The sequence below is a fragment of the Narcine bancroftii genome, chromosome 10 (assembly GCF_036971445.1).
Source record: "Narcine bancroftii isolate sNarBan1 chromosome 10, sNarBan1.hap1, whole genome shotgun sequence".
NCBI classification, from domain to species: Eukaryota; Metazoa; Chordata; class Chondrichthyes; order Torpediniformes; family Narcinidae; genus Narcine; species Narcine bancroftii.
In genome coordinates this window covers 82,041,426-82,054,074 of record NC_091478.1, presented here as the reverse complement: position 1 = coordinate 82,054,074, position 12,649 = coordinate 82,041,426, and the positions used below count along the sequence as shown (strand labels likewise).

At 42.3% G+C, this 12,649-nt stretch overlaps 2 protein-coding genes across 13 annotated transcripts in view; one reads left to right on the top strand and one right to left on the bottom strand.

The window, feature by feature from the left end:
- The window catches only part of rpgrip1l (RPGRIP1 like), a 173,444-nt gene extending 167,888 nt beyond the window's left edge, over positions 1-5,556 (bottom strand). For 2 of the 5 annotated variants that reach the window (XR_011345803.1, XM_069901587.1), the window contains exon 1: positions 5,120-5,215. The gene's annotated coding sequence lies outside the window, so the exon portion shown is untranslated. Of the gene's footprint in view, positions 1-5,119 lie in introns of all 5 variants that reach the window. The other 3 variants (XM_069901589.1, XM_069901588.1, XM_069901586.1) reach the window with 3 other exon arrangements.
- An 85-nt stretch (positions 5,557-5,641) lies between these two features.
- fto (FTO alpha-ketoglutarate dependent dioxygenase) overlaps positions 5,642-12,649 on the top strand; it is a 322,852-nt gene continuing 315,844 nt past the window's right edge. For all 8 annotated transcript variants that reach the window (XM_069901571.1, XM_069901569.1, XM_069901568.1 and 5 more), the window contains exon 1: positions 5,642-5,705. In XM_069901571.1, coding sequence (XP_069757672.1) covers positions 5,670-5,705 — 36 coding nt within the window. In that variant the 5' untranslated portion in view covers positions 5,642-5,669. The remainder of the gene's footprint in view (positions 5,706-12,649) is intronic.

Below are 12,649 nucleotides of genomic sequence, written 5' to 3'. Positions count from 1 at the left end.
ATGTTGGGACATGATTCAGCTGTATTAGACATTGCTGACATGATTCGTGGTGAACTGTGTGCCATTTTGACCAAGCTATAGAAAGAGAGAGAGAGAGAGAGAGAGAGAGAGATAATACACACACACATATATATATATATATATATATATATACACATATATGTGTGTTGGAAGGGATGCAGGGGAGATTCACTAGAATGATGCTGGGACTGGATGGCTTGGGTTACAGGGAGAGATTGGATAAACTGAGTTTTTATTTCCTAAAGCATAGGAAGCTGAAGGGTGACCTTATATAAGATTTATAAAATCATAAGGGGTTTAAAGTTATATCCACTCACTATTCCACTGGGAAGACAATTCTAACATGAGATAGCATATGGACCTGTGGGCCATCAGTTTCACAGACATTAGTCTAGATTTGGAATGAGCTGCCAGAAGAGGGTTATAGAATAACAATATTTGAAAGACATTGGGGATTTAGATAAAAAAGAAGGACTTAAAAGGAGATTACCAAATGATGGTAAATGCCAACTTGGTCAATATGGATGAAGGGACTCTATAACTTCAAGAATTGACTAATATTCTGCTCTGGCTCTACAATTAAAGGTGCAGAATTTTTAACAAAGACAAAATAATCAGATGAACAAATGAGAAGAAGTGTACAGTAATGTGATCAGATTACACTGACAAATCTCCTTGAATATTACTTATGAATATCTAGATCTAGATTATGAATGATCTTGTTAACATATCCACTCATATTTTGAAGATACTGCCCAGTACATTCATAGTCAATTCCTAGACAGCAAGGACACGCAACACTATGGAAGGGCATCCAAGATATCACTGTAAGACTGTACCATTTGCCTGTGCTGGTGATGCCTCCCTCCCAGATGCACTGAATAATTTTTATGCGTGTTTTGAGATCAGAAACAATGTGGTGGCTGTGTCGTGCTGTGGCCAATGCAAAGAGAGAGTTAGGCAAGGTCAACCCACAGAAACCTGCTGGACTGATAACATTCCCGGTAGAGTGCTCAGGGGATGTGCAGCTCAGCTAGCAGATGTTCTCACTGACATCTTTAACATCTCCCTGAAAAGCACCATGGTCCCAATGTGCTTTAAAGCCGCCACCATCATTTCCATGGTGAAGTTATCTGTTTCCTGCCTCAATGATTACCGCCCTGTTGCAGTCACATCCATCGTCATGAAGTGCTTCAACAGGCTCATCATGGGGCACATCAAGTTCTTGCTGTCCCTGTCACTGGACCCCCTGCAGATCCAACCACTCTATGGATGATGCCATCGCCACCGCCCTCCATCTAGCCCTCACCCACCTGTAAAATAAGGACTCGTATTTTCAAATGCTGTTCATTGACTTCATTTCGGCATTCAACATAATCATACCTCAGCATCTGATAAGGAAGATGAGAATGCTAGGTCCAAACACCTCCCTCTGCAATTGGATTCTTGACTTCCTGTCAAAGAGTCCTCATGCAGATCGGATCAGTAACAGCTCCTTCCAAGGCCATCACACTGAGCATGGGAGGCTTCCTGGGCTGCATGCTTAGTCCACTGCTGTTCACTTTGCTAACCCACAACTGTGCAGCTAAACATAGCTTGAAACACTTCATCAAGTTCACTGATGACACGACTGTGGTTGTAAAAATGAGGAGTCAGCATATAGAGATGAGGTGCAGTCACTAACGGACTGGTGCAGAGCCAATAACCTGTATTTGAATGTTAATAAAACCAAAGAGATGGTTGTTGACTTCAGGAGGGCCCAAGGGCACCACGCTCCACCAACCATCGATGGCTCTACCATTGAGGTTGTCAAGAGTATTAAGGTCTTTGGAGTGCACTTGGCAGAGAATCTCACCTGGTCCCTTAACACCAACTCCATAGCAAAGAAAGCCCAGCAGCACCTCTACTTCCTGCAAAGGCTGACGAAAGTTCATCTCCTACCCTCCATCCTACACTCTACAGAGGGTGTATTGAGAGCATCCTGTGCAACTGCATCATTGCCTGGTTTGGAAGCTGTACCACCTTGGACCATAAGACCCAGCAGAGGATAGTGAAGTCAGCGGAAAAGATCATTGGAACTCTCTTACCATGAAGGACATCCACAACAGTCGATGCAGGCGTAAGGACTCCACACATCATTCACATAAACTGTTCTCCCTTCTGAGTACTGTAGCTCTCAGGCCCTTATGCCCAGATTTGGCAAATTTTTTCCTCAAGTCATCAGGCTCCTGAATTCCCAAAATATATGTAGATAGTATACCGTGGACTTCTATTGTATACGTCTTAATATTTTAATGTGCTTAACTTCTATCCTAACTTATATTTATTTAAGTATGCTCCACAGTCCTGGAGAAATGCTAGCTCGTCTTTACTGTGCAAGCATGGTATGAACGATAAAGGGGACTTGACTTGAAGTTTAGTCAGAATATAATTCATCCATTTTGAGGCCAACACCAATCAAGGGAAAACTCACCACTGGCTGGAGTCAAACATAGTGGTTCCTGAATCATCATCAGCTGCATCATTAACTTTCCCTCAAGATACAAGTCGAAAGTGGAGACATTCAGTGATGATTGTAGAGCGTTCAATTCCACGTGCAATCTCAGCCAATGACGCAGTGCATTTCCACTTGAGGAAGTGAATGCGATTCCCATGTACCTCCCGTGAGGAAACTTCTGAGTGATGGAGGTATCAAGTTTGAGACGAGCTACCCACAGTACTTTTGGCTAATACTTGAGCTCATTCTATGAACAGTATTTGCTTCAGCAACTTTGAAGCAATGGTAAAGATGAACAAAATCGGATCAGGATTAGGAATAGGCCACCTGGCTCCACAAGCTTGCTTCACCTTTCAACACAGTCATGCTGCTCTGCTCCAGACCTCAGGTTCAGATGGTTGACCTCAATAGCATTAGTCACGTGAAGCCATGTTTTACACTCTCAATAGCTTTAGCACTCAACAACTCTGTCCATAGCACAAATCAGAGTTTAGATACCATGCAGGTGATTCACCTTCTAATTGAGTGAAGTCCATTTATTATCTACAATGCATAAATTGGGATCCTCTATTTGGATGAGTGAACAGATTTCCGGACAGGGTGAACATCTATGCACGGTTCAGTGATACTGAAGAAAGCTCTGTGTCCCCTGCATAGCCACGGCCAAAGGTGAACCCACACAAAACAGCAAGACTGGACAACATTCCTGGTCAGGTACTGAAGGACTGCGCAGACCAACTGACGAAGGGAGTGCATCATTCCTCTGGGTTTCAAGACACCACCCTCACACTGGTACCAAAGAAGTCGATAGTAATAGGCCTGTAATGTTCACCCTGTGACATTATTGTCCACCATTATGAAATGCTGAGATCACATAGTGATGGAACGTATCAAAGCACATCTCCCAGAGACAATGGATCAATTTCAATTCCCCTATAGACAAAAGAACTTAATTGATGATGCCATGACCCACCAGGCTGCTGTTAATCGACTTCAGCTCAGTGATTAATACAATCAATTCGCAGAGGCTGGTGAAGAAGCTGTCCTCACTGAGACTCAACATCCCTCCCGGTAACTGGATTCTGGACTTCCCAATGGAAAGACCACAGTCTGTTTGGGTTGGAAGCAAAATGTCAAACATCATTACGCTGAGCACTGGAACTACTCAGGGCTGTGTGCTCAGTCTGCTCCTGTTCACACTACAGATCCAGCTCCAACAGGATCATCAAATTTGCAGATGACACAACAGTCGTCGGCCTCGTCAACAACAATGAGTCGCACTACATAAGAGGTGGAAGATCTTGTGATATAATGTGAGAATATCAACATGAGTCTCAACGTGGAAACCATCATGTCATCTTTCTACTGGATCTCTAACAAGAGCATCGTGGCCAGATGCATTGCAGTATAGTACTGTTGCTACAAGGCATTGGAATAGAGGTCAATCAACAGGTCCATAAAAGTGGCAGAGAATATCACTGGGGTCTGCCTCCACCCATCAATGTGATCTACCAGGATCACTGTTTGAAGTGGGTGTGCAAAATCAATGAAGACCCCTAGCAGCACACTTTCAGCTGCTCTTATCAGGAAAGAGATACAGGAGTATCAGAACCAGCAGGCTGAGAAACAGCTTCTTCCCATGGGCAGTGAGACTACTGAACAACTGAATAAACTGCTCACACTAACCCTCTGACACTCTACTATTTATTATATATATATATATATATATACACACACACACACACACAAATATATATATATATATGCGTGTATATTACTGAATATGTATTGGTTGTGTGTTTGGAATTTTTTTGCATTGCAGTCTGGAAAATGATGTTTCATTGGGTTGTACTTGTACAATTAGATGATAATAAACTTGAACATGTAACTGCAAGAATACTCAATAAATTTGAAAACATCATTATCAGCATCCACAATATGTCAGATTGCTTTACTACTATTCTAGTCACCACATTCAGACTCTACAACTGGCTCAGCGTAGCTGTAACTCATGCAACCTATGAAATGTAAAACGCAAAAGTCTGCAGACACCGTGGTTGAAGTAAAACCACAATGCTGGAGAAACTGAGCAGGTCAGTGTACTTTAGGTAGCAAAGATAAAGATACATAACTGACGTTTCAGGTTTGAGCCCTTCATCAAGGTATGAAATGAATGAAACCTGTGAAATGTGGTTAGATTATTTGACAAGGTTATTCGACAATGCTCTCAAACTTGTGAAATGACCAACTAGGAGGATAAAAGATCACACCATCACCTGTGAATTTTCATTCCCCCAAAGTCAAAAAGCTTAGTTCTTGTCGAATATTCCCATTATTGTGAAACTCCTATTTTTTGTTTTGAGAGCATAAGAAGGCGGCGAAACTTTGACATTGACTGTGGGCTCATTTAAACATGGACAACAGCAACAAAGGGGATAATCGACGTGCACCCTCCCTCAGTCTCACAGGATCGAACGATTTTCAGGGCTTCAAACAATCATTGGACCTCAAATGTTGACAAATCGAGCCCAGACATAGTACTTAGAAAAACGACCCTCCCCATTTACCTACTAGGTACAAAAACTGCGTTGTACCACTCACCAAATACACTGCACACAACTCATTACCGATTCATTTACCACCACGACAGTTGCTAGCATCCACCAATTTCCGGTTCGCGTCGGAGCGAAGTGTCTCTTGGGTCTTGCTGTTCCTCCGATCCCTTCTCCGCCACCCGATCCGCAAATACAGGCAAGGGTGGACTACACTTCCCAGCGCCCCGCGCGCATTGACGTCTTGGTCCGTGAGCTCCCATGGCCTTGTTTCCATTGGGTAATTTTCGATCAATCAAAATGGAGCTCACAATGATTGGTTGACAGGCCTGCCCAAGTCTCTCTCTCCCTCTCGCTCGCTCGCCGGCAGTGATTTGCTGGTCGAATCGAGTAGTTTGGAGTGAGCTGGCCTGGGTTGCGCGGCGCCAAAGCATGGCGGAGATGGGCAAAGTGTTGGGACCTTCGCCTCCTGCGAACCTGTTTGCTCGCGTCCCGTCAGCTGCCGAGCGTGGGGGGTGACGCGCAGGGTTGATTTGGGAGGGGGGGAGGGGAAGGGGGGTGTCGCGCTGCATGCTGGGATGGCAATGGCGCGCATTTAAATGGATGGCCCTAAGACGACCCCCGAGGATGAAAAGGTTCAGTAAAAACGATAAAGCGAAGGAGCTCAAGGTACACCCTTCGTACTCTGAATGAGGGGCCTTTGCCGTCCGCCCTCTATGACGGGTTTCGTCGGCTTGTACTCGTACAATCCGATGACCATAAGACGACGGGGGTCCTCCGGAAGGCGGTGTCACTCCGGAGAGGCATCGGCTCAATGCGGGAATCCAGGAGTTGTTCACCCTCCTGTCGACCCGATGTTCGATGTGGGAGGGTTGAGGTTAACGCTGCATTGCCATATGTTTTACCGGCCTCTTGTCGTGAAAATTAAGATCTGGCGAGGAAGAATTCTCCCAGAAATAAAATCTGCAACTCCACCAATATGTCCCAGTAAATCCTTTTGTTTTGTGGTTGAATGAACAAGTCGCATAAACACCCGTGGAATCCCTAATTGCTCACAGTTGTTCCCATGACCAACTGACATCTAAAGCTACAGGAAGACTGGGACTTATGAATTGCGTGCAATAGGAATGTCATGCTTGTTTGTTGTTGCCTATATAAAGTGATGGGATTGCCCTTAATTGTTTAACAACAGCTAACTTGAGGGGCTGGTGTTATCACCAATTTAAAGCAAACAATGAGAAACTAGAGGGACTCCATGCTTCTTATGGAGAGAAATGGTCAATATTTTGCATAGGGGCCCTTTTTTGAAACTTTGAAGGGTCATGTCCTGGAATGTTGTGTGACTGCTTTACTTTCTATCCTGCCTGACCGGTTTGTTTCTCAAGACACTGCATCTACAACTCTCTTATCACATATTAAGGTTTCTTGCAGTTTTTCTCTTATTTGTTTGCATTATTGAAAGAAATAATTGCTAGTGGTCTGTTCAGTTCCTTGGATCTGTTCTGATATTCAGTAAAGAAATGCTTGTTCTGACACATGAGTTCCATTGGTTTGTAATCTTCAACTTTGGGCAGCTGCCTACATTTTGCTCCTACGCTGGTGAAGGGCTCAAGCCCAAAATGTTGGTTGTGCTATTATAAAGTACACTGCTTGACCTACTGCGTTTCTCCAGCATTGTGTTTTACTTCAACCTCGGTGCCTGTAGACTTTAATGTTTACTTCCATTCCTATCATTAAACTTTATAAAAATGAATTGACATAATGAATGATGGGCTTTATGTCACAATGAATTGAGCCACACAAACATTACTAATTTTGATCAATAATTTTTCACCTGATTATATGTATACCACCAAATGAATCATAGTGCAGACAAGGGCACACAATGCAGCCTGCACAACATGTATATGTAGTGATCCAAAATAAATATATAAAAATTATATACAAGTTTTTAGGGTTGTTCAATTGTCTCATCAGCTGTGAGAAGAAAGTGTCTCCCAGCTTGAGTTTCCTGTTTTTTTGGTGCATCTGTACCTCGTCTTCAGGATGGTAAGGGTATAAGTACGGCTACTTATGATATTGATAGAGGGAAGGGAGACCCCAGAGATCTTCTCAGCAAATTTAATCACCCTCTGTGCAGACCTCCAATCTAATGCATTACAGCTACCAAACCACTCCATAATACAGCCAGTCAGGTCACTCTCTATTGTTCTCCTGTAAAACTTTATTAGGGTGGTATTCGGTGGCCTTGCTCTCCTCAACCTCCTTAGGAAGTGTATGCAGCTATGCCTTCCTGATTGATGAGGTGTTATGGATCCAGGATGGGTCGTCCTTTAAATAAGTGCCAAGGAATTTTTCTGCTCCCCACTCTCTATATGATGGAGTAAGGGGGTACTCCTTTGACCTCCAGACCAAAATCCGTTCTTTTGGAGGAACACTTGATTTTTCCATCTGGATACTCTACAGCTGCATGACCTTAACACTGATTTCTCTAATTTCTGCTAACCTACTCTTCATTCTCCTCCCTCCCCTTCTTCCCCTCAGCTCTCCATTCACTGAGCCATCACTCTTCCCCCTGCTTGCTGCTGTGCCCTCCCTGCCTTCTCCACTTGCCTCCTGCCTTTGGGACCATGTTCCTCCCCTTGATCTCCTTGTTTTGACGTCTGCCAACATTTTTCCAGATCTCGATGAAGGGCTCAAACCTGAAACGTTGGACATGTGTCTTTATCTTTGCTATATAATGTTCTGTACACTGATCTTCTCAATTCTTCCAGCATTGTTTTTACATCTCCTTTGTCTTGTGCACATTGAGACTCTGATTAATCTTTGCTTTTGTGTCAGGTTGCATTTCATCATCTTGGCTTTTGTCACAAGTGAGGAACAGTTAGTTCCAGTATCTTTGCTTTGAGTACCCTATTGGACAGGTTGTATTAGCTAAAGCTTTAGGCAAGCTGCAAGTTTGCCTTTGCTGGTTTGAACCCAGGTCTTTGTGCCTTAATTCATGTAATATACTTAGAGAATCTCATGTTCCCTCAAGATGTGTACGACCATACAGCAATCTGACTATGAACTGAACAATTTCCAAGCTTTGTCTCCTAGTGTTGCATGTACACCTATCACATTTGTGATATTTTTATTGCTGCACTTTTTCTGAAAATGAACTTCCTCACACCAAGATATAATGTCTCCTTGGGTCAAGGCTATTGCTGGCTGGTTGCAGGATATTCTGGATGTGAAGAAGATGATTGTGATTATGGTGAAAGGCTCTGTGATTGAGATCTATTTTGGTCCCAACAACAAAAAAATGAAGGCCAGCAGATTTTTCTGTTGGGGATGAGTTGAAGTAGGATATCCAATAAAGCAGGGTGGCCAAACTACAGTTCTTTGACCTGTAACGTGAGGCTCGTAGAAAGATGTTGGTGGAGGAGATGCCAGTGTTCCCGAAGACACCCTGGGACACTCTGAATTCCTGCAGCTAGACCAGAGGGTCCTGGGACAGTCACAGCCGGGGATGCTTTACAAGAAGAGGAACTGGGCACTGGAGGAATGGTCCATACAGAAGAGCAGAGTGAACAACCCAAACTGGAGTTGGGTTCTCCTCACACAGGCCGAGCCACCCCACAGCAGAGTCCCGCCAACTAGGATGTGCATTAGGAAGGTTGGGCAAAGCCGAGGGTTCTTTTCAGGGTGCAATTGCAAAGGTTGGGAAGTCAGGGCTGGGCCAGGAGAGCTCCAATGAGGCATAGCCTGCCCCAGAGGCAGGGTGTCTGTCCAAGGCAGGGACTCTAGCAGGAGGAAGCATGATGCTGGAGGGAGTCCTCAATGAGGATCTTATCTAGACACTAGGACAGAGCTGGAAGTGGCCATGGGCAAGTCCTGACATCACCTGATGGAGACTCAGCACCACGCAGCGCAGAGATTAGACTGCTCCATACCCCAACAGCTGCTCCCCACATCCCGCTGGCAACTGGGACAGGAGTGGAGCTGTGGGCTCCCTGGCTTTGTCCTGCCATAGGAGGCAACTTTCCATCGGGTTGCTTTCCATATTGTGTGCTCGGCTGTGGATGGTGTAATGGTGCAGATATCTGCAGAGACCAGTGGCAGCAGCACTCCTGAAGAAAACACATCAGACAGAAGTAGGAGTTGCCCATCCAGCCCTTTGAACCTGATCCCACATTGTCAGGTGATAGTTGATCTAGCCATGGACCCAGCTCCCTCCTTCTCCTCCCCCCCCCCACCCTGTCCATAACTCTTAGTTTTCCTACAATGCAAAAATCTATCTTACTGTATCTTGAATATGTTTCATGAGGCACCCTCTACTGCTTTCTTAGGCCGAGATTTCCAATGGGAATAAGTCCGGATTTTGAAAATATTTGTTATTGATATGTGTACTTATTGATTATTAAAGTTAATACAAAGTAACATTTAAAAAACTATAATTACATGCATTTATTAATATTTATATAATTTTAAATAAAATATGCGAGTGAAAGTAAAAATGTGTATAATTTTTCATGTCTTGCAGTGCTCCAACATCGAGTTTATGTGGCTCTTGTGTTGAGCAAGTTTGGTGACCCCTGTTGTAAAGAATAGTCATGATCTCATTGAATGGCAGGGCAGGTTGGAGGAGTGAAGTGGCCTACTCATGCTCCTACTTGTGTTCTTGTATCCAAGACTATAACCTGTGGATTACACCTGCTGCTTCATGCTAGTGTGTAAAGAAACATGAGGGTAGTACATATTAGTGTATGGCCGAAGAGTGCATGCAGAAAAAAGGACTTTAAATAGTCGGTGAAGTTGGGCCAGTTCTGGGAAAGGTGGAACACGGGCCATAGGGGCTACACCTTGATATGGACGGATCATTGTTCAACTTTGCTTGAAAGCTGGATTAGAAACTGAGCATCAATTTAGAAGATTGGAATGCTGAAAGATGTGGAAAGTTGGTCAAAGAAAACAGTGATAAAATAGTCACAGGGAATCCAGCTGTTAATATTTAATATTTGGTGAAGATGGTGGAAGAGTTGAAGATAATGTCACTGAGTCGTATTTTACTTATTACTGAGATCTGTCTCGAAGCACAGAATGGGATGCTTAATCTTCCTCTTAACAGGGTTTTCAGATTTGGGGAGGATAGTGTGGGTACAGAGTACAGGGTAGCAAATTCACTAATTAAATAATCACATCTGCAGTCTTCTCTCTATTACTGTTGCCAATTAAATCCTTTTGGGGATGAGAAAGGGGAAAGTATATTCAGCCAGAGTGACAAACAAATAACAAACCTTCCATCATAACAAAGTAATTTGTTTGCTGCATATTTAAATGAAAACCCATCATACAGTTTGTGAGAAACTGAAGTACCTTCACAGAAATTGCTCGAGACAAAAATTGAGAACAAAGAACATTTATTATACAACAATGCAAAGTTGGGTGCTTTCCCCTTACCCTGGGAATACACACACATACTGGGGCTCACCCAACTTTTATAGAGTTTATTTCAGTCTAGAAGTACCCTCCCCCTTACATTCTTCTGCCTCCTGGATGAGTTTGGCGTTAGGCAATCCGGTCTGCCTACGTGCTGTTTCTGTGAACTTGGAGGACCAGGGGGTATCCTGTCACCCATCATGTCATTGTCCTTATTCACACCTTCCGGACCCTCAGGGCTTACTAACTTCTTATATGCAGAACTTGCTTATTCTGTCTAAGGCTTTACTAATTACATATACGGAACTTGCTGATTCTGTCTAAAAGGCTAGAAGACCCTTATCTTATTCAGACTAACTTTACTTCCTACATTCTATTATCTATCCTATTCATACTGGCTTTATTCATTACACATATATCCATACTAGCTTTCTTCATCTCTCATATTTTCATCATCTCTCACACAGTTCAACCCTTCACTTATAAGTGAAATGGTATTATTCCAAATCTTCCTCACCTTCAACAATGCTATTTGAATAGCAACCTGTTCTTTTCCCTTTTTGTCTTGCCTAACCTGTCATAAGATGATATTTAAATTGTGACTTTTGCAACTTTAGGCATTTTGCATCCAATAAGTTTCTTTTTCGAGTGTTGATGCTGTTATAATGCAGCAAAAGTTGTAATATGATGATAATTTAATAAAATATTTGTTTAAAGTGATATTGATTGTTAAGTCCCTGTTCAGAGTGTTAGCTTGTGATTTTTACATCTACCCAAGAGAGCAGACAGGGTGTTGATTTAATACCTCATGCAAAATACAGTGCCACGGACAGACAATCATTCTTTCAGTTCTGCACTTCACTGTGTCAGTGGAGATTTTTACCCCATCATTTCTGGAATGATGTTTGAATCTACAACATTCTGAGCTGAGTGAGAGTGAGGCATGTTGATCCATAGCTGACCTGTGTGAAAGCCAGAAAAGTGATACTTGTGCTATTTCCACTGGCAGTTGTGTGTTTTTGGTGTGGCAGCTTGTCACAGTATTTTAAATTGAAAGGGAGCCAATTGATTAAATACTCCCTTTGCACCACCAATTGTGTTTTTTTTTTCATGTCTTTTCTTTAACTTCAGAATATCTAACACAAATTGCAGATTACAAAATACTATCCACAAAAGTAGAGTTTATTGCAGGCACTTCATTTGGAATGATGATCATAAAGGTTGAAGACAAAGTGTGATTAACTGGTGATGAGTTCCATCAGTTTGTCATGTGTACTGTAAAGAAAAGAAAATCTTTCCAGCCACATTGCTTGTTTCAATTGTAGTTCATTCTGTGATTGTGCATTGTTTTAATTTAATTTTTTTTCTTCTTGCGATTTAGAGTTTTTTTTCTAAATTTAGGTTTTAAAATAAAGTTCACACAAATGTGCCAAAGAAACAATGCTGAAGCTGGACCAATCCGTTTTAATTTTTGGTCGTCAATTGTGGCCCCATATAAAATGAGACTTGAACATTTTTGTTGAATTCTAGAATGAATTGCGGCTTTCAATCACGATGAACAATTTCTTTATTTGAAACACTAAATTACCTTTAGCTGGCCAATTTGAACAAAAATCAAAATAAACATGTATGTATGTATTTCAGATAAATCTTTCATCAGAATAAATTCATTCATCCTGCAATATAGTTCCACAATCTTGCCAAATCAGGGTGATTGATTTCTTAGTGCTACTTGGAATGCATGAGAAATGGAGTATTTGACTTACTACACTGGGTTCTGTTAACACTCCAAGTTCTTCTGTCAGTTGATCATTAGGAGTTTTTTTTATGAATTACAGTGCTTCATGCATAATTTACAGGTTCCTTCAAACTTGACAGTATGATATTTAAAATCGCAGATGTGGAATTTATGTGCCTCATAATTTGTATTCTATGGCAATAGCCAGTGGTTAGACTGCACATCTGTCTAAAATGAGATTGTACAACATATAGTCTCCTGTTCTGATTTTAATTCATGGCCAAACACTGATCGTTCATTTAAAACAAAAGTTAAGCATAACTAAGCTGACTTGAACACTGTAATATTAGCCCCTTTCACACTTGCAAGTGGTCCCAGGAATTAATGGCCAATTGGCCTAAAAAGAGTCTAGTGTGGAAT